At 31.0% G+C, this 26,885-nt stretch overlaps 1 protein-coding gene and 1 long non-coding RNA gene across 2 annotated transcripts; one reads left to right on the top strand and one right to left on the bottom strand.

Annotated features, from left to right (window-relative positions):
- Positions 1-3,490: 3,490 nt before the first annotated feature.
- Positions 3,491-13,709, bottom strand: LOC139493383 (uncharacterized). The gene is made up of 5 exons (XR_011656991.1): positions 12,837-13,709; positions 11,205-11,275; positions 10,555-10,620; positions 9,635-9,711; positions 3,491-7,567 (listed from the first exon to the last, which is right to left on the bottom strand). It is a non-coding gene; the product is annotated as an uncharacterized lncRNA (long non-coding RNA).
- A 3,004-nt stretch (positions 13,710-16,713) lies between these two features.
- Positions 16,714-22,998, top strand: LOC139493384 (toll-like receptor 4). The gene is made up of 2 exons (XM_071281753.1): positions 16,714-16,884; positions 18,139-22,998. Exons 1-2 carry the CDS (start codon positions 16,833-16,835, stop codon positions 20,535-20,537), a joined length of 2,451 nt encoding a protein of 816 aa, XP_071137854.1. The 5' UTR covers positions 16,714-16,832; the 3' UTR covers positions 20,538-22,998.
- Positions 22,999-26,885: the final 3,887 nt, after the last annotated feature.

Consider the following 26,885-nt stretch of genomic DNA (forward strand, 5'->3'; position numbering starts at 1 on the left):
AATATCTCCGTGGCTACTGATAGAAACACTGTCAATGAGGTGTTTCATATTTCATAAAAAAAATATTGGAAATAAATTACGCCAGACCAAAAAATCAGATAGTAAAAAGTTTTGGAATATTTTGAATAGTATTGGGTCAAATAAAAAAAAAGGCGTAGACCCTGAAATTTCTATTGAAGCTCTCTATGACTATTTCAAAGATATGAATAGATGTGACTCAAATACTGAGGAACCAGAAGTTAATTTTAAAGTCATAAGAAACGAGTGACCGGTGAAAAATAATGTTCTTCCAATTCTTAAACCAATGCATACAAACATCATAAACTTAGTCTTCTGTGCTCGAATTTATCATTTTTTTCGTGTAAATTTCGTATAATCGTCAATTTTTTTTTCAATCGGTCAGTGTTGTTGTGAAAATATGGCAGGTAATTAAAGTTCGTGTTTTGAAGCCGAAGTTTAACGATTGTCACCTGTTTGTCAACAATTGACGAAAAATAAACAAAAAAGCATGGAAATTGAGCACGTGTTTAACATGTAAATTAAGATAATAGTTTATTTTAAGGACATCCATGCGTATTGTGGTCACCGGATTTTTACGAGATGGGTCACACTGAGGTCACCTTGCATACGGAAAATATATCGGGGGAATTGCTTGCTGGAAGGAAGCAATTCAAATAAAGTAAACTTCTTCTAAATATGAATAAATTAAAGAATTTTCTTCAGAAAAAAGTATATGTACATAAGTTTTACAATGAAAACTATCCATTGAGTTATAAAAAACATATGCATTATTTTTTTTTGATTTGAGGTTTCTTATGACTTTAATGTACATAATTTACCAGATGAATTGTATAGCTTATTGAATGGTGCTGTAACCGAAAATGAGATTTTAAAAAGTGTAAAAAAACTTAAAAAATGATAAAGCCAGTAGATGTGACAAAATAATTAATGAATATATAAAATGTACTGTATATGATCTTATGCCAATGTATGTTAAACTTTTTGATTTAGTATTAGATACAGTTATTTATAATATGTATCAAAATATAAAGACATGTCTTCGATATGGTAACCAAAGTTTAACTTTCTTCAACTGTGGTGTGGATGTTAGGCAGGGTGAAAATTTATCACCGTTTTTGTTTTCGGTGTTTTTGAATGATTTAGAAAACTTTTTTGTGGAAAATGATGTAAAAGATTTAGAATATATTTCTAAAAACTGTGAAGAATTGTTACAAGTGTTAGTTAAAATCTTTGTAATTTTGTACGCAATGACACTGTCATTATGTCTGATAGTAAGGAAGAACTACAACATGCACTCGACGTTTTTGAAACAATATTGTAACATATGGAAACTCAAAGTTAAGATAGATAAAAAAAAAGGTACGAGACAACTTTGATTTTCATGTATATGGTAATGCTATAGAAGTTGTAGATTCTTACAATTATTTTGGAATAACTTTTAATTATAACGGTAATTTTTGTACTGCTAGAAGAAGGATTTTTGATCAAGCACAAAAAGCAATGTTTGCTCTCTACAGGAAGATAAAACATATATCATTGCCTATTGATATTCAGTTACAACTCTTCGATGCTGTAATCGCACCTATATTATTATATTCATCAGAGGTTTGGGGGTTTGAAAATAAACAGAATATTGAGAAAATTCAGTTGCAATTCTGTAAAAATATTCTTTGTGTTCGGAATAGTACACCAAATTTTATGGTTTACGGGGAATTAGGTCGGGTCCGTTAGATATCACTATAAAACTTAGGATGGCATAATTTTGGTGCAGAACTATTAAAACAGAGAGCAAACTGTCAAATATCCTTCTAAGACTTATGATTAAACTACATGAAACTAATCCTACCAAATTTAAATGGATTCAATATGTAAAATCTATATTTGATGATACAGGTCATAGTTTTATATGGAACGATCAATTAGTTGTAAATATTGATTGGTTAAAAAGTATGGTTAAACATGATCAGTACTATCAGCATTGGTTTTCGCAGATACATAATGCATCTAGGGGTGAATTCTATTCTTTATTCAAACTCGAGTTTGGTTTGGAACCGTATCTATTGCGATTATTACCCAAGGACAGATATTACATATCTAAACTTCGATGCTCGAATTTGAAGTTACCTATTAAGACGGGTAGATGGGCGGGGATCGCGAGGGAAAATAGAATATGTACATTATGTAATGAGGGAATAGGGGATGAGTTTCATATATTGTTTACCTGTAAAAATGCTGATGTTTCTGCTCTTAGATCAAAGTTTATACCAAATTACTATGTAATGAATCCAAGCAAGAACAAATTCACTGGCTTGTTGTCTATATGTAACGTACAAGTTCAAAGGAAATTATCAATTTTCGTGAAGAAAATCATAAAATACTTAATCTAATTATACCAATTGTCTTTTAAAATATACTATGCATTTGTGTTTCGTTTGTCCTGTCTCGCTATGTATTATCTTATTATATTTGTATATATTGTCCTCTTGTACACAAGTATGTGTCTAAGGTTATGAATAAAATCTTATAAAAATCATATTTCGTAAAATATGTCAAATGACACAAATTTAAAAGCAACACTCTTTTTGAAATTAGATAAATTGATTCAATTTCGACTTGATTATATAAATGATTGTTTGAAGATTAGTAATACAGTCACTTGAATAGCATTTAAATGAATATGTTTTTTCTGCTTTGTATCAATTTGATGAGTTAAGCTGTTCTAAACAGTTTTATAGATTGTTTGTACGTTTTTATAACAAATTGAATATGCGATTATTGAAATGAATACTGTGGATGCAGTCATTCGTTGGATACTAATTTCAACGTTTTTCATGGATTCAAAATTCAACGAATTATAAATTTTCTAGCAGGCTGTATTCAGACTTTGGTAAAACAACGAAATTATTTATCCACAAAACCGCAAGTTTTCCAAAATCCACGAAAGATGGTACTCACGAAAATAAATGAATTGAGAGTATATCAGGTCAAATGTCACTTATTTGTCACTATGCTACAATTTATAATAACCTAGTAATTGTTGAACATTTTGAAATATCAAAATAGTGTATGATTTTGTATTATTCATGCATATAAGCCACAGAATAAAAATTAGGTCACATAACTTCCTCGTTGTTAAATTTTGTCAAATGTTTGTAAATTGAAATTGAGAAGATAAAAATCGGTAATGTTGTGCCCAAGGACATTTAAGTATTAGTGTAAAGACATAATTTCTTTGCTGTTTTATGTAGGTTCTTTTCAATTAAACGAAATTAAAAAGAAAATGTATGTACATCTACATTTAGTTGAACAAGTTTATAATAGCTAAATATGGCATTATCGAAACAACTATTTGTATCTAAATATTTGAAAAAAGAGTTGTTTGGTAATTATATGTTTGTACAGAATTTTTTTTCGAACACATTTTCCCTTAAAAGACAGAATTTTGGGCATGGAACACGTTTGAGCTAATCTGAAGTAATGTATCTTAAGAGTCATTCTCTGTAAAAACCAAAGAAATTCAAGGGACTGTTCACACCAATGTCACAGATTTTCAATATCTTTTCAATATTAAGCCCATATGATGCCCTGATAACAAAAATAACTTTCATTTTTGTTTTGGGGGTTTCTGTTGCCATGGTTACAGGTCCCATATATATATAAGCCCAGTAACAGAGTAGCAAAATCTCAAAATGCATCATTTTTCAACTTTCATTATTTTTAACAAATATTCATTTTTAGCCTAAATCATAGGTATACTGAACAAGTAAAGGTCTGAAATAACGCATTAAAGTAAACAGACATTGTCTTGAACCCATTCAAAACATTAAAACTTGTATCTGAAAAGTGCTGATTTTGCATTTTTTCAAACTGCTGAAAAAGGCATTTTTTAGTAAATTTCAAAATGATTTTATTTTTTATCCCAACGTCAGATTTATTTGTTATACCTCCAAAATGATCTTCATATATTACTCTTTCACCAAGAAAAAAATTGGCTGTGTGTTTTTTGTTGTTTAAAAAAAAAATGTTCAAAATTTTCTGAAATTTGGCAAAACTTGAAATTGCATTGTGCAGATTAAAAGAAAATAAGTGGTTATATTTGTCAATTTCAAAGTTTTTCTTATTTAACTTTGTAAAACCATACTGATTAGGAATTGTTTTGATACACAACTAATATTATTCAAAATAAATATCAATAACAGTTGCTATGGAAACACATTACAAAGAACATTGCAGTTGGCTTCAGACCACAATTAATTCCCTTTTTCCATGGCCTTTGAATATAGTTCCCAATTATTATATGGGGTATTTCTTCCTAAGTATTCTGGCTACTGTTTTCTTTGAAATGTTTACTATTTAATTGGTCCTATCAGTTGCATATATATATATTAAAAAAAGTAAAACATTTGAAAAAACAAATTGTTTAAAGTGAAAGTAGTGATTTGGTCAAAATGAAAGAAAGGTAAAATTCACAATGGAAAATCCCTTATCAAATGGCAAAATCAAAAGCTTAAACATGTCAAAAGAATGAATAACAGCTCTCATATTCCTGAGTTGGTACAGACCTTTTTTTAATGTAGAAAATGGTGGATTATACCTGGTTTTATAGCTAGTTAAACCACTCACTTGTATAACAGTTTGATACATTTCTAGAGGTTACAGGTAAAACATGCAACTTGAGATGCGACTATGACAAAATAATTGGCATTAACAAAAGTGATTAACAGAAAACTTGAATTCAGTTTTATTTTGCAGCTAGATGTCACATAATATTTATTCTCAGATATGTCTGGAAGCATCTGATAAACTTGATTATACAACATGGTCTGTGTCTAGAATGACAGTATTTTTTTTGTGGCGCTAAGATTCAGCCTTTTCCAATGAATCAACAAAAGAACCAAATGAACCTTTTGGTAATACTTGAGGTTTCTGTTCCTGGTTATTAGAACTCAATTACATTGTCAGTGAATGAAGGACATCTTCTATATTTTGTGGAATCAAAGAGCTGATAGCTCTGAAGTGGAAGAAGGTGAATAAAAGGTAACTTGAATTACCATAAAAGCAGCCCCACTTACCCAGGCTGCTTTGTTCCATTATCGTTAAAATGTTTTTTTTTCTTCAAACAAGAAAAGGTCATAAGTACATGGATTTCCCATCCGTACAATCATTTTCTATGTTCAGTTGACTATGAAAATTAGGTAAAATCTTTAATTTAGCAGTAATTAAGAAGATCATATCAAGAGGAACACATGTGTACTAAGTTTCAAGTTGATTGGATTTCAACTTCATCAAAAACTACCTCGACCATAAACTTTATAACCAGAAGCAGGACGGACGGACAGACTAGAAAACATATTGCCCATAAATGGAGCATAAAAATAGTAAGACTTGTTACATACCTGCCAACTTTTGAAAGTTCCCATATGGGTTTTTACTGCACAACAATTTTAAAGGTTACAATTTTTAGCGACGTATTTTGCAAGATCTGGATTGTCTAGAAAAAGTGTCATATTTGTATGATGAACTTACATGCCTTTTCCTTAAGTCTGTTTGCATGATTCTAGTTATATATTAAATCGGTAGAAAAAATATACATGAAGCTAGCAGACCAGGGCTTTCCAGATTAAGAATATTAGATGCTTGTTGAAATTTCCAATTTTGAATTATGCACAAAGATGGACCTTTAACAGGTTGGGAACAACACTCCAAATGAGGGTAACCTAACTGGAAGATCATCACAACCCACTGTAAAAAATGAACACAAAATAGAATTTTTCAATAAAATGCTGAAAATAGGCTTTAAAGTATTAACATGCATTGCAAAAAAACAAATATTTCATTAAATAAATTTAAGTAGAATATTCCTATGATATTCCTTTTCATATTGGATACAAATTTTATTGAGTCTACTGCAGACACTTTGTAGGCAAAGTGTTTCAACTGAGGTACTACACAGGCGTCAAAAGGCGTCATTATGGAGTAAAGAGGGTGGCGTCAAAAAGCGTCATTATGGAGGAAAGGGTTAAGTACTGAATGGTCAAAACATCATGTTTTTTTATCGACATAAATTTTGTCATAAATGTAACCAAATGATGTAGAAATTGTGTTTTTTCTTCAAATTTCCATCAAATTGTAATGTTTATAGTTCCATTATTGCCTCTCTATTTGAATAAAATAAAATAATAAGAAGAATCTGTTTCTTGTTTTGTTTTGTTTTGCTTTTGACAAATGATAGTTCACTGCTAGCAAATGAATCATTATATTTATATATCTTATCTGTATATATTTTTATTCATGTCTTCATCTCCTTATCATTTGTAAATGTATAGACAAATAAGAAAGAAATAAGCTCCACATGTATATTTGCAACATCGTAAATTAATTAAAAAGAACATTCTGTTGTAAACAAAATTATGATATAAACTTCAATTTAATCCTTGAAAGGAGGTCTAGATTGCTAAAATAATTTATAAATTTTAATTTTTTTATTTGTCCAAAATCATTTAAATTCATTTAATCAACATCCTTTTATGATTATTTGATTAAAATATTAATCATTTATAGTCTTTTTACAATTTACATTTTTAAAAGCAAAATAACTGAAAACAGGATAAAACAAAGGGAAGTAACAAAAAAGTATTTCAATATTCCCAATACACATCGTTTTGATAACACAACGGCAGTTAGCCGGAGGTAAACATCGTTGATTACCAGTATGTTTGACACCCAAGCTGTCAAGTGAAGCCATATAATTATAAATCTTCTTTGATGTTCAGGTAAAATTTAACACAGGTGTCAATTACACCCGTACAGTAGTAAGAAATGATCAAATATGGCGTCTGAAAAATTTCATACACGGGAGTTTTTTCTCCTAAACGGGAGGTTCACATGTATGTTACGAAAGGCATCTAATTCACATGACAAAGGAAAACCATGAATAAAGACAACACTTTATATATCCTTTTTATTTATATAAAAACAAAATCTTCTTGTCTGCAAGATTGCAAATTCGTAACTTCAAGGGCGAACTTGTAAACAGGGCGAGTTGTCCCGATACCAAATTCATGCATGCGTAATACAAATATCTACAGTTAAAACTTCCTGTTACAAGTAAACAAATAACGTTCATGTGGATGAGATGAAATCTAATAATTTACATAAATAAAAGGGTCATATTTACGATAGTGATTGTTTTACAATCATAATTTACAAATTAAATGATTCAGATGACTAATCATGTGTAAAAATCGGTGTCAGGAATCTAAGTTGTTTTGAAATTGTAATACACGAAATGAATGCGGCATACGGAGACTCAATGCCAATGGTCAGCCCCGTAAGTCTTCAGAAGACTTGACGTCTTCTTCCACTAAAAACAGTTGTAATAATTTTCTTCATTATTTCAAGTAATCTATTACAATAAACAGATTTGGAACTTTTAGAATACATATTCTAGGAAATCATTTCTTCTTCTGAAAAACACCTCATCCTAACTGCTTGTAAAACTCATTAACATGGTGAAATTCTTAATCTGGAAACTGCTGGATTATTTCTAAATAAAAGAAAGTATTTTATTTTACAAACTTAATCAAATATTAGATATAAGCAATTTTTACTAGTTTAAATAATTTTTTCCTAATGATTGATGCTTACACAAAATTCAAAAGATAGTTTTGTTTCTTTCATGGTTAACTTTTGAGTGCATTATTTATGCACTTTTTATACATCATTTACATGCTACTATGGCATACTGTTGTCCGTTTGTCTGTCGGTCATCAACATGTCAGACATGAACTCAATAAACTGCTGCGCCATGAGTGTATGATACGCCCTTTGTCTTAAGTGTATTAGTTTTATGCAATAATCATCAACATTTTCTGAGATACAGCGCGACAGGTGCAAAAAAAAACTTTTATACCAGAAAACTCAATAACTCTAAAATATAAACATTTTGAATCATCACCAAAAAGTAAACAGATCTTTAGATTAACATAACTAAGAAGTGTGTACAGTTTTAAGCAATCATCACAAATCATTTTTGAGATACGGCGCGACATGTGAAAAAAAACACCCCCCTGTTTTAGTTACAAAGTCCTGTAGCTCGAAAAGGTTTAATCTTATTTGTATCAAAACGTATACAGATCATTTTGACCATTATAAGTAACAACTATATTATGTTTCATGAAATTTGGAAAAGTCCTTCTAATGTTATGGTGCGACATGTTTACACTGGACAGACAGACGGAGGACATTTGTATACCATAATAGGTCTTGGGCATATAATTTCTTCTTAACCAATTTGCATAGCCAGAACCAGGCTTGATACAGCTCTGAATTTGGATTGTGATTAAACATTTGACAATTAAGCTAAAATGGTTCAATATCCAAACTCTAAATAGATTCAATATGTCAAAGAACCACACGATTTCAATTTTTGTTGAAATCAAACAAAGTTAAATTTTGGAACTTGATGTGGACCAACTTGAAAACTGGGCCCATAATCAAAAAATCTAAACACATGTTTAGATTCAGCATATATAAGAACCCCAAGAATTCAATATTTGTTAAAATCAAACTAAGTTTAATTTTGGACCCTTTGGAACTTAATGTAGACCCATTTGAAAATGGGACCCAAAATCAAAAATCTAAATACACAGTTTGATTGAGCATATCAAAGAACCCCAGGAATTCAATGGTTTGATGAAATTAAACAGTTTTGGAACCTTTAAACCTCAATATGGACAAATTTGATAACAGGGCCCAAAAATCACAATACATGATTAAATTCAGCATGTGAAAGAACCCCTTAATTTTTTTTTTGTAAAAATCAAACTAAGTTTAATTTTGGACCCTTTGGACCTTAATGTAGACCTATTTGAAAACGGGACCCAAAATTAAAAATTGAAATATACAGTTAAATTGGGCTTATCAATTAACCTCAAGAATTCAATTTTTGGTAAAATCAAACTAAGTTTAATTTTAGACCCTTGGTACCTTATTAGTGTAGATCAATTTGAAAACGGGACCCACAATTAAAAATCTAAATAGACAGTTAGATTTGACATATCAAAGAACCCCAATAATTCAATTTTTGATAAAATCAAACAAAGTTAAATTTTGGACCCTCAATGGACCCATTTAAAAAAGAGACCCAAAATCCCTTAACTTAATACATGTTTAGATTCAGCACATGAAAGAAGCCCAGAAATTCAAGAATAAAATCACATTGAAATGGGTCAAGAAATAAGCAATTTATAAAAAGTTATAGAAAAGTAATGTTTCTGAGTCATGTTTCTCCCTATTGCATAGATATTTCTAATTAAAAGAAAAATTTGGCTCTAATTTCGGCCAATTGATGTTATAATCACTTGTAAGCATTAAAATTTTGGTATTAAGTTAAGATTCCCAAATCTTTTTGACTGGAACTGGACAACAGATTGTTTATCAGATAAAAAAAACCCTCCCCCCCCCCTTTGCAAAAAAAAGGGCGATTCTATATATAGCTAGTTTGAAGGGGTTCAGTAAAACTTTAAACACAATTTTAAAATATTGATTGAGAAACTGTTGTTGTTGATTTACAAGGCAAAACACTTTTTAATCTGTCTGTCTAAAAAAATACCTGTGATAAAAATTCCATGCTACTTTTAGAAGTGATGCTGTTTCATTCACTTAAATTCTTGCCTGTGTTACATCACTCTGAAAAATATAAGGTTTCTGATGACGTCATGTTGAATTGCTATTTCCCCTGGTTAATTCTAAGGAATATGTCAAATAAATCTGGCTTTGAAAAGATAAAAAAAAACTGAGGAACATTTGTAACTTACTACAATATAACTCAGTTATGGGCACATAAAATATTGACTCTGACATGTTTGAGTGATCATGGCTGACCTATACTGTTTACTTCTATGTTTTTTGATCTCAAGTAGAGATAATTTTCATTGGCAACAATTCAGCAAAAATATCTTTTTATTTTTGCCAGTAATAGTTTCTAGGGGTTCAATTATATGCAATCACTTTATGATTATTTTTGATATAACATTTGCTTTCTGTACACCTTTTCATTAACAGTCTGCATTGATAAAATTTCTTTAAAGAATAAAATTGAGAAAGGAAGATTTATTACAATGATTACACAACCTCAGGAATAATGGATGTCAGCACTTCGGATTGTGACAAATTTTTACCTTTTAACTGATGAGTTATGGAACTTTGTTAATTGGAAAATATCGCTTATGTTAGATGTCTTGTTACTTGTGTTTTATATTTGTATATTGGCTGTCTTATATTGTTTATATACTCTGTATGTACTGTATATGAATTTCAAGTAGTGAGACTATAATAAAATATTGAATCTGAATCTGTCTTGATGTTAGATAGCATTGCTCAGCATAAATACAAAGCTGATTATAGTTCTTAGTATAAATAGAATCTTCTTAAATGGATTGTTTTGGGGAAATACAGGGATAAATTATTTGGCAAACATTTTTGGGAGAAAAAAAAATTACTAAAGTGGGTTGATGTGGTCTGATAACATACATCTTCTGTTGTTTCCATCTTTTCTGGATATGTTGGCAAATCCCCTTTTCTACTTGTTTATTTAACCTGTAAAATAAATTTTAATTAATACTAACAGGATCTATAATACTAACAGCATCTATAATAAGCTGAAATATTTGCCCGTAATAAAAATTAAATTGCAAAATATAATTTTAAACAGCAATTAATTCCCTTCATTGTATATACTAAATATATAAGGCATTATCAGTTTAACAAAATATTTTCTATTTAGTGGAAGTAAATTTAATTTTGATTATGTAAGAATAATAATTATATACACAACAATTAAATTGATTCAGCTTCAGCAAAATAAACAGCAAATAAGGTTTGTAATTTTTGTTAAAATGATTATTTTTTCATAGACAAAAAAATTTATTATGATACAGTTAAGTATAATTTTTTAAATAAATTTAAATAGGTGCAATTTGTGAAAAGGACAAGACTCTCTTATATATATTTTTTTAGCCTTCCTGACTCAGGAAATGTAGCAATTAGTCTCTATCCTTGTTTGTGAAGACTTTGTATGACAAATATGTACCTGTATATCATAGTATTATTGCTAAACACATGCTGAACCTTTTGTGAAGATACAAAGATTACTTTTAAACAATATATTAGTATTTATTTACCTCATTTCCGTCTTCAAGTACTGCATCATTGACATCTATTCTTATTTTCTTCAGAAACAAAGTACAACATGCTGGAAAAAATGATAGCAATTATTTATAAAACTACAGTTAAACATTGAAACAAGTTCTGTGTTAACCTATACATGTATTGCTGTTCAAGATTTATTACAGCTAATTTCCTAATGCTTACAAAGTAAAACTTTGGTTTTCTTGCTTGCTTTGTTTGTATAATTGTTTATACAAGCCTTATAAATAAGAATGACATCTTTAAACAATTTATATTGGCATAGTTTAACCTGTATATCATATTTGAATTTAATTGGGTGTTATCCTTATGAGTGTACAATATACAAACAAAGCAAGCAGGCTAACCAAAATTTTATTCTACATGCATTAAGAAATTAGCTGTAAGATTGCATACCAATTATTCATATGTTAAAGTGAAAGGTAATAAACCATACACAGATTTTATTTGCAACAGAGTACTCATCTATTTTCTATCATCATACAATTTTTTTTTCAATATATTTTTTTGGGGGAAGCTGGTTATTTACAGCTTCAAACCATTGTTACAAGATACTCCTTATTTAGGATGTTTTAAAAACCTGATCAAATCTCAGAGATGGGGAGGAGGGATATAGAATTTACATCTAATCTTGGGTCAGGGGGTGGGGAGCTAGATATTGAATGTAAATCAAATATTTATATTCACAACAATGGTGTTATGTAAATAGGAGTTTTAAAGTTTTGACAATTTTACTGGTAAAGTACTGTTTGGAATCAATATCAAATAATTCATAAATTGTAAAAATAATAGATTAAACCATGAACACATCAATAAGAAGCTGAATAGGGTTTACCAAACAAAGAATAATTATTATAAGCAAATTATTGTCAGAATTAAAAAATAATTATGAACATTATAATTGGAGATAAATAAGCACACATATTTATTGATCATAATTAAAATAGAGAATAATAGGATGCCAAAGGAAGAAGAATAACTGTGGAAAACAAAATAAGGTAATACAATCAGAGGCGGATTTAGGGGGGGGGGGGGCAGGGGGCTGCCCCCCCTTTTTTAGGAAAAAATTTGGTTGCTTATCTAGGGAATCACTGAAGCGTGACTGAAGCGGGCCCCCCTCTTAGGTCAGTCAGTGGGCCCCACTTATGAAAATTTCTGGATCCGCCACTGACAATATAGTTTATAAATCTCGGAATGAAGGACAAACATTAAAAAGAAATCAAATTACTACAGAAATCTACATTTTAATTATAAAATCATTTTCCTTAAAATTGTACAGAATAAGTATTTGTTTTAGAAAATGTGTAAAAAGTAAATAATACATAAAAATTAGAGGACCCCAATTCTTACACTCATGAAAGTCATGAAAGGAGGTACATTGTAAATTATATATCTGTTTTGAAACTAAATAAATACATAGAAAGTGCTCCTGCTTTTCATTAAAAGAAATGTTTGCATTGTCTTAGTAATTGAGAATGTTTAACAAATAATCAATGATGAATGATAATTATGAAAATCTAAATATTACATAAACTAATCCAAACTATAAAAAGGGAAAAAAAGGGGGGGGGGGTCATGTCAATTTCATTTTTATTTTCATTACTCACCTTCTTGTCTAGTTAATAAGATGAATAAAATCCTTTTCCTTCGGTCCACCACTTGCTAGTTTAAGGCTAGTTCTGTAAGGTAACGACTTGAGTCCAGAATCCTTGATGTGGTCAATATCTGGATGAAAACTTTTTGTTGGCATAACATGCGACGTGCACAATTTGAATTGTTTTTTCTTTCATTTAATTGAAATATAATATTGATGTGATGATCTAGAGCTACTGATGGTTTAAGACCATTCTCAGAAAAAATAGCAAACATTTGGTACATGTATGTACTGCCTGTGTTTCACTGTTTCAGTGTTTGGCAAGAGGTTCATCAAATGAGTTCATCACAATCCACACACTTTGGAGAGAAATTGCACTCCATAGTACTATCTACCTTGATATATCTTATTTTTACCAACATTATAATGGTTTTATCAGTGTCTGCATTTCGTCTGCACTTTATTTTGGGCATTAACCCTTGTACTTCCTGTTGTTTCTTTATGTTTTCAATGAAGAAGAACCATAAAGGGGAGATAACTCATAGACACATAGTTGATTTTTTCAAGTTTTCAATCCACATTTTTTTTCTTAAATCAAAAAACACATCCCTGAATTTTTTTTTAATTTTTAAATGGGGGGTTTATCTTTATGATTTTGACAATATTTTCAAAAAACTATCTCGGAAATTTTTTCAAAGCTTCAATGAATTTTGGTGAAATTTGGTTTTTATTTAGATGTCAGAATCACCCCCTTCTCCAATAGAAAATAAGCATATGTACACAATTGTCAGCCAAATATGTGATATATCTTTAGAAAGGCAAAGGTAACAGCTTTTATATGTGATAATTGTCTGCATCATTTACTGTCAGGATTACGGGAAAATAAGCATTGATATCTTGGAAATTTTTTAGAATTTTCATTGAAAAAAAAGCCCAAAATCAAAATGGCCGCCATTTCCATAGTAACAAAGCCCAAAATCAATATTTAAAGTGTTATTTGTTAAGTATATTAGTTATGTAGTATGTGTACAAAGAATGGTAAAAATCTGTGACATAGGTGTGAACACTAATTTTGGTCCTTACAGAGAATGGCTCTTAAGGATGTTCGCTCCTCTTGGTTCCTATTTTTTGCCAAATTGGAATCCTCTAGTTTTATATATGTAGTGTCATTACAAATTCTGCCCACTAACTCTACTTCTGCCCACTAACTCTACTTTTCTTATCATTAATTAAGTAAATATAGTTAAAAATGTCATCTTTAAATATCTTATGAAATCCTTGTTATTTTTTAGAAAAAGGTGTGAGTGTTAAATCTATGAAAAGTCTAAATGTATTATTTCCCGCATTTTCAATAAGTGTTATACCTCGAAAAGAAGTACACGAACCCTTCATTTTTTTCTAAATAATTTAACATATAAAAACAGTCTTTCTAAAACCTTGATATTTTAAAACAGAGTAGCAAACATGTGTAAATCAGTTTCGATCCTTCTCTTTGATTGATTGTTTTATTGATTGTTGGTTGCCTAAGGTCCAGTGGAAAATATTTCATGCATATTCAGGACGAGAACAAGTTAACAATAAATACAATAGGTAGGTTGTTGTAATAGAGGCCCTCTAGGATGATGGTCGGGGAAATTTGGACTGCCACTGGAAAATGAGGGTATATTGGATAGGGACAGACATTTTGCCTTGCAACAGGCCACCTACAGACCCCTCAAAGAGTTGTCGCAAGGGTTCTTAACGTGCAAAGAGCGTGGCACTCTCTTTACACGAGGCATCGGATTTAACGTCCCCCTTCTGACCGGACGTGACTGCGAACTTGATACATCCCGCACAGCCAAACGGACGCCCCTCTTCGGCAAGCGTTTTACTTCCGGTCGGGAGAAGACCAAGTGACCATATTTCTATACCCCAGTCACTCTTGGGGTGCCTTCTCTTTGCATTACAGCGTTTTGCCAATGAGTCAAGCATTTCCAGTTATAACGAACAAAACGCTGTTATTACTATCTATTTGTTCTACTTGACGTTATCTCGTGTTCAGTATTGCAACATCTATCAGTGAAAATTCCCAAAATAATAAAAAAAAAAAAAACACACTTTAATACTTAAACTGTGTATACTAATCATTACTGAAATATTAAAACACAATTATAATTGCTCATCAATCTTTTTAATGTAACACTTATTAATTGAGTTGAGATAAAGTGTTCATTTTTTCATTTGTATTTTGTTTTTTGGGAATAAATTGTAGAAGTGTCCACCAACAATTGTTACCTGATTTTTTGAATATGTAACACATTCTACATCTTGATTTTTTGATTTCTTCCTTTTTAAAATCAATATTTTATTACACATAAAAAACAATTGATAGCTGTTGTCTTATTCTAAATTTATGTTATAGATTGCCTCTGTATTTTATTGGTCTACACTATGTTTACAAGAGTCTAATGAAATTTACATCAGTAGGGTCTTGATAGATTTTAAAACTTATTACCGATCAATTCTTCTAACGGGAATTATGTTTCTTTGAAGTATAATTTACATCAAAAATTGCATTGTTAGAATTGTCACGCCAACATACTTATTAAGCCATATATCAAGATAAAAACCCTTCGTATCCTTTGTGTATTGAATAGTTTTTACATTTGCAAAATTAGAAGATTGTTTCCTCTACCTTTCTTGTTCAAATCTGCCAATAATAACCATATCAACCAACTTTATATTCTAAATTTGTTTCCATCATTTCCATCAACCATTTTCAACCTTAATTTTGTCATATTTTATATTCCTTACGTCGTAACTACAATCCCCTTCCCTTTCATGAATGTGACCTACCGAATTAGATTATTTATCGGATTTGTTATCACATAAACAACACGACGGGTGCCACATGTGGAGCAGGATCTGCTTACCCTTCCGGGGCACCTGAGATCACCCCTCATTTTTGATAGGGTTCGTGTTGTTTATTCTTTAGTTTTCTATGTTGTGTCATGTGTACCATTGTTTATAGATATAGGAAGATGTGGTGTGAGTGCCAATTAGACAACTCCCCATCCAAATAACAATTTAAAAAAAAAGTTAAACCATTATAGGTCAATGTACGGCCTTCAACACGGAGCCTTGGCTCACATCGAATAACAAGCTTTAAAGGGCCCCAAAATTACTAGTATAAAACCATTCAAACGGGAAAACAAACGGTCTAATCTATATAAAAAAAGGACAGGTGCAAACATTTGCAGCGGGATTAAACGTTTTCATGGATCCAAACCTTCTCCCTTTTTCTGAAACAATAGCATAACATTTCTCTTTTTGTCTTTTTCATTTTAGGCCATGGTGTTGTCAGTTTATTTTCGATTGATGAGTTTGACTGTCCCTCTGGTATCGCTCGTCCCTCTTATATACAGACCTTTTATTGTTTATGTTTTGGTGGCCGACAAAGAACATCATTGCTTTGTTTAACAGTTTTTTTTGTTGTTGAAACAAATACCATCTGTTTAGGGTTTCTGACTTCGTAAAATACAATGCATTCTATTAAGTTTATAAGCTGAGCCAAGAAAAAACGTCAAAGCAGCAGCAACTAAAAACCAAGCAGTTCTGTGGAAGGTTTGACACAGGAAGAAGTGGTAACTAGAACGCTCACAAAAAGGATAAAATCTCATGAGGTACGGAACATAGCTAAAACGCTTGATGAATGATTTTGCAGCTCTGATAGAAATCATTTGTACAGTCTTTATTGTATACTAGAATAATCTAAAAAGGATTATGTAAAGGTCCCCACGCATATCTATTACTAAATTTTCCATGTTAAGATCGTTAGAGAGAGGTTAAGCTTATTTGTATAGTATAAAATATGTTAGGTCAACCATTGTTAAACTTTAAACTTTAAGTTTGAATCGCAATAGAAAACCAGGAAGCTAGAGTTTATATAATATGCTGTGACTGCATACACTGAAATAAGTGATTTTCTCATTAAAATTGAGCTCGCAAAAAAAAACCCCAAACAATAATCATGAACATCATAAAAGTTGGACTCTTTTGGATTTTAATCTCCTTAATAGAAGGTCAGTTATATATGCTTTGATAATACATTTAAATTGACAACCATGTAAAAGAATACTTTTCAAATCAAAACTTATGCCTTCCAAGTGGTACTTAGAAGGACAGCTATGTCTAAAAAGATATGTGCAACAGCTAACAAGTTATAGAGATAAACTTTATAGAGATACCTAGAGGTATAGGGGGAGGGTTGAGATCTCACAAACATGTTTAACCCCTCCGCATTTTTGCGCCTGTCCTAAGTCAGGAGCCTCTGGCCTTTGTTAGTCTTGTATTATTTTAATTTTAGTTTCTTGTGTACAATTTGGAAATTAGTATGGCGTTCACTATCACTGAACTAGTATATATTTGTTTAGAGGCCAGTTGAAGGACGCCTCCGGATGCGGGAATTTCTCGCTACATTGAAGACCTGTTGGTGACCTTCTGCTGTTGTTTTTTTCTATGGTCGGGTTGTTGTCTCTTTGGCACATTCCCCATTTCCATTCTCAATTTTATAAGGTCAGTTGTATGTTTTCTAATATTAAAACATTTTGCTTTTGAACATAAACATCTTACTTAATTAAGAAAAACAAAACAAATACTTTGATCAGTACTCATTTTACAAGGTGTTCAAGTTTTTGAAACCTAAATCTTTAAACTTGATTGGATAAATATGTGTCCAACAGCTAACAAACTCTGAAAAAAATAGAGATATGTCACCATCGTTATAGCAGAACATAAAGATACTAAATCATGCTAGCTGTTTTCATTATCTCGTAGAAACTCCAGTATGAATAAGGAGATGTGGTATGATTGACAATGTGACATCAATCACAAGACATAAAAATGATAAAGAGTGTATGAAATCGATTTATATATATATTTATGATAGACCAAATTGGCAAGATGAGGAGTACAGTATGTTCCCATGATTATTCCAACTTGATTGAAATACACGTCCTCTATACGAAAACAATCTGCTCTTTGTGACAAAAAAATACATTCTCCATAGAATTTTTCTGTTCGAATGAACAAGCCAACAAATAAAAAGTCGTGTAAGAAAAATTAGAATGATCTCAACACCCAATATTATATGTTAGAAAAGCTACAGGTAAATCAATTAACAGATATATACTTTTAAGATGATTACATCTACAAATATCTCATCTTTGGACCCATGACCCTCAATGTTCAACAATAAACAGTTATCTAACATATCTTATTAATCATCAAATATATATAAAATGTATGTTAAGACTAATATTTCTTTACTCTTTCAGTTCAAAGTAATAGCAATAAGACGAAATGCATCTCGCAAAATACAAATGTTGATTGCAGACATTTGGGCCTGACTATGATACCTAGACACTTACCAACACATGCAACTAGTATGGATTTAAGTAGTAACAGCCTTAAAATGATCAGAGGGTTTACATTTCAGTATTTCAAAAACATCACCGATCTTTATTTGGGATATAATGTAATACAATCAATCGATACTAATGCTTTCTATGGGTTGCATCGCCTACAAAGCCTACATCTGGAACACAATTTCTTGCAGGCTTTTCCCATTGGTATGTTCGATAAACTTAAGTGTTTGCAGCATCTTTCGATTGAATACAATAAACTACAAAATCATCATGATGACCAAATATTGGAAATGTCAAAGATTCTATCACTGACGACCCTTTCCTATGACATATATCAAGATTACAAGTTTCCCAGCCAATGGTCTACATTAAGTAAATTGAACCGTTTGGCGATTTTCCCTAGATCGTCAAAAGTGCAATTCAACAAGGAGATGTTTGCACATATTAAAATGATGTCAATCATGTCTTTGCATTTAGACAGGGTGCCGTCCATATCAGATGATTTTTTTGAAAACTTTCCTAAATTAGATTCAATATCATTATATTTAGGTGACGGTTTACCTAAAAATCCAATTGATCAAGTATTCAGATCTTTTGAGGTATTGAAACGTAGGAACATGACAAATATTGAAATTGCACACAGTAGATTTGATAATGGGTTTATTTTAAACCGGGAAAAACTGCAGTATTTATGGTCAATTTGCCTGAAACGACTGACATTGCATGAATTATATATCAAAGACATATCCTTATATGCGTTGCAAATTTTTTCTGTGCGAAGCACTTGTATTGAGTACCTAGAGATTTCTAAGAATGTTTTGTTGGATCGAGGAGTTTCTTATGTTTTCATTTTGCCGAACTTTAGAAATTTAAAAGTTTTGAAAATTACAAGCAATTGGCATCATTCGAGAAGTAAACGCTCTCAACAATCAATATTAATTAGTTTCGCGTTACCACAAACTCTTGAAGAGTTGTATGTAGGAGATAACTTAGCTTGGGATATGGCCAACATTAATATTATAAACGGTCATAATCTTCGTGTGTTGAGCTGTAAGAATTCTGTAATCTGGTCATGCGAAGGTAGTTTCGTTGGAGTTATAAATGTAGAGTATTTTGATATGTCTGGATGGACATGCGATAAGTTGTCAGTAGACTTGTTATATGGTTTCCCAAATTTGCAGACATTGAAAGCAAGTGGGTCACGTCTAGGAAAAGGATTTGTAAACATTGCTGGAGCTGGGTCTTTCTTGAGTAAGAATCTGAGATTGCATGATATTAATCTTTCCTCTAATAAAATGAATAGTATACCAAATGGATTATTTCTGCGCCCGTTTGAGCAGTTAACATCAGTTAACATGTCGTATAACAACCTCAAAATATTTCCAAAATTTCATGCAAGTATCAAAACATTAAAAATAATTGATTTGACCTTTAATAGTTTAACATACTTCAATACCGAACAAATTGAACGAATAAAAAGGCTTGGTGAAGTTGACATATTCTTGAGGGGAAATCCCTTTCAATGCTCCTGTAAAACATTACAGTTTTTAAAGTGGCTTGGTCAATCAAAGCGAGTACCGGATATTTCAGATTTAACCTGTGTAACTGAAAAGGCTTCACGTATATTTATGTCTGAAGTTATTTCCAATCTAAAGACATTTGAGATTTCATGCAAAACCAAATTCTGGTTGCCGTTTGCCGTGTCTATAACGTCCATTATCATACTTGCCATGATATTAACCGTCGTATTCTTTCGATATAAATATGCTGTTGAGTACTTTTTATTACGGATTAAAATGAAAATGAGAAATTACAAAGAATTGAAGCATGAATATACGTATGATGCTTTTATATCACATAGTCATACTGATTTGGAATGGGTCAAACAGTTCCATGATAGTGTAACTAGTATGGGATTCGAATTATGCCTAGACGCTAAGGACTTTATTGTTGGTAACGGTATTGCAGAAAATGTTATGAATGCCATCGATTCCAGTAGAAAGGTGATATTTATTATAACTCATGATTTCTTAAAGAGTACTTGGGGTTCGTATGAAATGGAAATGACCCGCATGCATGCTTTTCAGAAGGGAAGAGAAGACATGGTGATTGTTGTTGTAAAGGATGAGATAAAGGTAACTGATATGCCAGATATATTAAAGAGTATGTGGTTTAAAATTAAATGTATTCAATGGCCAAACGATGGAAACCTGCCATACAATACGAAAGAAATATTTTATGAAAAGATGAAAATGTCTCTCACAAAAAAGGAAGAAACTTTAACATATTCTAGAAATTCAGTTATATAGCGGGTTTGCTATAATTTCAGAATAATACTAGTGTTCGAATTTCGAAACAATTCTTTGATGAGTAGCAATCATGTTTATATAGATGTTACAAGAAAAATAACACAAACAAAAGCATGAAAGTGGACAAACGCAGGCTAAAACTTTTATATACATGTATTCGTATTCAAAATACTACTTTTAAGTTTATTAAACGGTATACATGTTGTCTAATCGTATGCTTGTATGCTCTAAATCGTCTATCAAATGAATTGTTTTATTCTTATTGATTGTGCTATACATTAAAATTATTAGGTCAATAACAGGACAGTTTAGTTTGAGGCTGAGAAACTGGGTACGGCGATGTTCTACCGAGGTCTTCCCCTGTTTTGCGCCGAGTACAACAAAGTTTATATTTTTCTGACATTGACATAATATTGATTTTATACTGCAACTTAAATTAATGACTTGATGTCTTTTTAAATCGTAACACAAATGTCAAACTTATTTTCATCCCCTAATCGACCCCTGATGGAGGAGAAAGTATTCCATTGTAAAATTGACATTATACAAAATATAGCTATGTTACTATATTTAGGAAATAAACACAACTAGTTTCAGTATCAATCGTTTTTGTTTTTTTGTTGAGCATAAGCCTATAATAGTATCAGATACTATATTAATACAATAAATTGAACATAAAAAAATTATAGGTTGTATTGTTAAGGGCAGAATAATATTCGCGTTTGATATTCCTAAATGATATAAGGGATGTTTAGCACATTTGTTTACATTTAACAAAAAGAAGATAATAGAACAAAAGTACCCTTTGAAATATAAAACTGACTTTGTTATTGTAATTTCCATTACTAGTATGTCACTATTAATTTGTGTTTTATCTTCCTGTTATCAATGAAAATTGTATTTGAATGTGCAGATTATAATACTATTTTCTTTGTACTTTTAATTAGAGCCCGAATTTCGGTATTACAAAATTTTCAGTTTAATATTGCTTATAGAATTTTACCAAGAAATTCATTTTTATTTCATTGCTGATTTTAAGAAGTTAGAAACTAAGGAAAACATGTTCATAATTTTGGGAATTTAATGTTGAATAAAATTGTTTGCTATGCATCCTATATAGAAGGATTAAATATTATGACAGTTTCCTACATCTCAACACATACAAGTCATTTTTGTTTTGTGTGTCTGAGGATTTTATCAAGAGTAATACAGTTAAGATCATGTTTTGACTATTCAACTAATATATATATATATACACATGTAAAAATATATTGCCAACAAAATAAAGCATTGTAGGTAAGACTAAAATATCTGTGTGTAGATGGGAACTAGTGCTACCTACAGCTGTACTTACTGTTTAATGTTAGGTCCGTGAGGCATTATAAACGTTTTCACGGTGTCTACGGGTAGGATTTTATAATACTATATAGAGTTTTGCATTTGAATGTATTAGTATTGAAAGTGTTCGCAGTCACGTCGTAAGTTTGTCACATTAGTTTAAATGTTCCAGACCATTTTAGTATTTGGACCATATAGGTATTTTTCAAATCTAAATGCGAAACGTTTCAATTATGCAATACAACAGTGATGGTAAAATAAACATGTATCATTATATTATTTAAAGATAAATCTGCTTCATTTTTAGACCTTTTTGTCGAAATGACTACTGATGGTAGTTTGAATAACAAAATTTATGACAAACGCGATGATTTTAATTTTCCTTTAGTCAACTTTCCATTTCTGTTTAGCAACATCCCAGCGGCACCAGCATATGGAGTATATGTGTCTCAATTGTTACGTTACTCTAGAGCTAGATACGTTGATTTTTTGAACGAGGAATACTGCTTTCTCAAAAGTTGATAAGACAGGGCTATGAATCAATCAAATTAAGGTCATCACTCAATAAATTTTACGGTCGCCATCATGAGCTGATTAGCCATTATGACAAAAGTGTGTCAGAAATCATATCTGATATTCTCCCTCAGTCATAATAACCTTCCATCATTACAGAACAGAACAAAGAAATAACACGACGCGTGTCGTATACAGTGCAGGAAATGCTTACCCTTCCGGAGCACCTGATTTCACTCCCGGTTTTTAGTAGAGTTCGTGTTGTTTCTTATTCATTATTTATAACTGCTGATGTAAATGTCCTTTGATTTTTTGAGACTTTGTTTACTCCTTGGTTTGATTGTTATTGACTTATTAACGTTAGATATTGATGCCACAGAAAGTTTTTTCTTTTACACTAAGTGTTTGTATTACTAACCTATTTGAACTCAATTGATAGGAAATATTAACTTTTTAATTTGATTTGACAATGTTTTATTTGAGATTGTTTTAATAAAATGTTTTAGTATGTAACCCGAAATTGTTTTCCCTCAATCGATTTTATGACTTTTGAACAGCGTTATATATCTGTTGCCCTTATTGTATATTTGTAAATAAATTTTTGAGTTTATTTTATTTATGTTTCTGTTCAACCAAAATCTGATATTAGAATCCTGAAAATACGATATGCTACAATACTATCCACTACACTTATCAGAAGGTGCCGACAACGACCCTCTCCTATTACACGTATATATGTGGATCTGCTAATTTAAATATTGGTGACAATTACGTCCACACGGTACAATAGCTTTGCTGCATTTGCACGTCTTGGTTGTTCATGATCCTTTGCAGTTTCATTTTCATTTTGGATAGATAATCGGCTATGACCATATGCATGAAATATGTTTACTAGTAAAATTAACTGGGTTAAACTGGTTTTCCTTTTTTAATTATCTTTTAATGATTATAATATACTAATAATCAAATGTCATTTGATAGCGTAATTTTAATGACGTGACAACTATAATTAAAAGGCCACGAAATGACAAATGCAAAACAGATTCAAACGAGAACACTAACAACCTAAATTAATGTGTATGTACATAAAGTGAACGAAAAACAAATATTTATAAAAAAGAAGATGTGGTATGATTGCCAATGAGACAACTATCTACAAAAGACCAAAATGACACAGACATTAACAACTATAGGTCACCGTACGGCCTTCAACAATGAGCAAAGCCCATACCGCATAGTCAGGTATAATAGGCCCCGATAAGACAATGTAAAACAATTCAAACGAGAAAACTAACAGTCTTATTATTGTAACAAAATGAACGAAAAACAAATATGTAACACATAAACAAACGACAATCACTGAATTACAGGCTCCTGACTTAACACATCAACAAACGAAAATCACTAAATTACAGGCTCTGATTTGGTACAGGCACATACATACAGAATGTGGCGGGGTTAAAAATGTAAACTTTCCCTAACCTGTGACAGTGGTGTAACAGTACAACATAAGAACGCATTATCAAAATCAATTGAAAAAGTCTTAACTCATCAGATTGACACAAAAAGAAATACATCTAACAAAATTACAGAGTGGCCGGGTACTTGTATATTCCAAACTACATAAAGGAATTACTGATATAAAGGTACTCACATTTACTGACAGCTAGTTTAAAGCCACTATCAACTAATAAATAAAAATCCTGTATCAGTACTCATCCAATGGAGTTATCGTAAAGACTTCATAAACAGTCAGAGAAAACATGACCTTGTCTAATACCAACATACGGATATCGACAGATTGAAGTTACGTCTTTTTGTCTCTTTGTTTTGTTCATGCCATGCGTTTCTGTGCTTGTACTTTTGATATATCCAATTGATAAGGGATTTTCCATCGAAATTGGTATTTTTGTATTTAATTGTTTGTTTGAAATCATGAAGACTGAATTGTTTTTATCAAGAGAAAACATGCAAAATTGATGTTTACTTCAATATATATACAGTAACACCTGACCCACTACATGCCTCTCGTTTCATAAGCACTCCTGGTCTTTTAAATTTTGACCTTCAGCGATCTTGCTGAAGTTAGACTTTGTGTGATCATCACCTAGGTAGAATTGAATTTATAAATCGTCATTATCGTTCTTTAAATCAAATATATTGAAGTTAAACATTCCTTTTTTTAAAGGCTTAAATGCTCAGATTACAATTGTGTTATACGATATCATTTAAATGTAATTAGAGTATGAATGCGGAAGTTTGAAATAGAGAAACCCGTTTAAAAGTACATCAATGAAATGTAAGTGGGGGTAAACATTATATAAACAAGGAAGAATACAACGGTTGTTTTTTATATGTCTTTTGATTCAGTTAAGCCAATAAGATTGATATGTTATAGTTTTTCTGTTACACTATTGTTTCAGATTAGGGAAAAGTTTAAGTTACATAAAACATCATATTGGTTTTAGTGTTTCCTTTTGAACAGGTCTTTTGGTTTTTATCCATCACAATCATATGACGCCATGTTTTTGTACAGATATCGTTTAACTCGATTGTAATCGGAGCTTAAAAAAGCAACTTCGTCAATCTTTGTGATTTAACTTTTTCCTAAATCTCAGATGTATATCTTCCTGTATAAGGAAACAAACGGTTTCATGTAACTTAATTGTCTTTCTTTTTTTGATACCATGATCCGCGTAACGTAATTAGATTTGATTTATTTTTAATTTTAAGTACTTTCACGCATTCAAAATAAAATCCGAACTGTAGTACACTATATATAAACCTTTGAAGTAAAATAATTAATTATAAATGATGATAACGATTTTTGCACCAGTTCCTATCAATTTATTGTCAAATTGTCGTGGATTTCATGGGTACAGATAAATCACGAAGACACATTTTCTACACTATATTATGCAGTCTCGGCAAAAAAATTACTGTTAACGAACAAGTATTTTTCAAACGAAAATCTGTGATCCAACAATATATTATTAAGGTAAAAAAAATACCACTAGTCTCACCAGTTCAAACGACGAAGATGAATGCAACTATAAATCTTTGAGAGTTCGTTAACAACTTGTCGTTTGTTTTGTTGCATTTCAGTGGTTCTGTTGTTTTGTGATGTCCTCTTTTAACTGATTTGTTTCATTCGATTTTTGTTTGTAACCCGTATTTGTTTTCTTTCAATCGCTTTATGATTTTATTAGGCGGTATACTACTGTTGCCTTTTGGGGTATCGACAGACACACACATATTGTGTTCTTGTCAAACATGTTTCTGAGCGCTAACCGCCTTGCACCTTGGACAGCAGAACATATTGAAAAAATCAGTTGACAATGGCTTAAATCAATACATCAGTACATGACGCCAATAAACTAATTGATACAAAAAACAATCGACACAAATTACCAAATATAGGACAACTTGCAATTACTGACAGCTAGATCAAAGACAATGACATTTGATATGTAAATGGTATTTTCTAAAGTACAATAAATACATATCCAATGGATTTATTGTAAGGACACGAAACATTCTGATCACCTGGCCAACACATACGTAACCAGTATCGACAGAATGTGGGACCGCGAGTGCTTATACATGTACAAATATAACAATTTGTTATAAAAATATAATTAGTTATGTGTTAATCCATCTGAAACAGAATTACTGTTAATGCAGTTGACTAACTGACATCACAATATATATAAGTGTTTATTTATGTCATAGGTAATAGCAGAAGGGCTTCAAATGATTGATAGAAATAACTACTTATAATATTATTCTAGCATCAGAATTTGATTTATTCTAAAAACCGACGTAGTAGAGAATTGATAAGAAGTAGTGGATTCGGAAACGATAATCAACGAGCGACGTCAGTCGCGAGTTGATTATCGATTCCGAATCCACTACTTCTTATCAATTCTCTTACTTAAACCATTGATTTTGATTTTTTTTTAACTCGGAACCTAATAAAACGTATCCCTTACGAATTACAAAATCTCAATCATTTTTTCAAATAAAGTGATTAAATATTCACTATTCGAAGTGATTTGTGTTCTTCAATGGATAGATTATTTCAAAGGTGAAATAAAAAAATACTGTTCCCAAATTTATTTTATTGTTTGAATCAAATAAATACACGAATTGCAAGAACAAAATTGAAGTTACAAATAATCATCATAAATCAAAAACATATTTGAAAACGGTTATTTGTTAATCACTATGTAATAATATAGCAATCGTTTTGTAATGATAATTGCAATTTAAAAAGTTTTGAACTAACCCCTTAAAGGAAAATGTATAAATGTATGAGTTTGAGTAAAAAGAGCTCATCAAAAATTGTGTAACAATGGAATCGGACGATGAAAATATATTTATAACTCAGTCAAAGTTCTGTGATAATTCTACTAAAAGTGATGAGGATTTAAGTGGCAATTTTTTACTAATGTATGAGGATATATCATCAGCTTCTGAAAATGAAGCTACTCTTTC

Source organism: Mytilus edulis, chromosome 10, assembly GCF_963676685.1.
Source record: "Mytilus edulis chromosome 10, xbMytEdul2.2, whole genome shotgun sequence".
NCBI classification, from domain to species: Eukaryota; Metazoa; Mollusca; class Bivalvia; order Mytilida; family Mytilidae; genus Mytilus; species Mytilus edulis.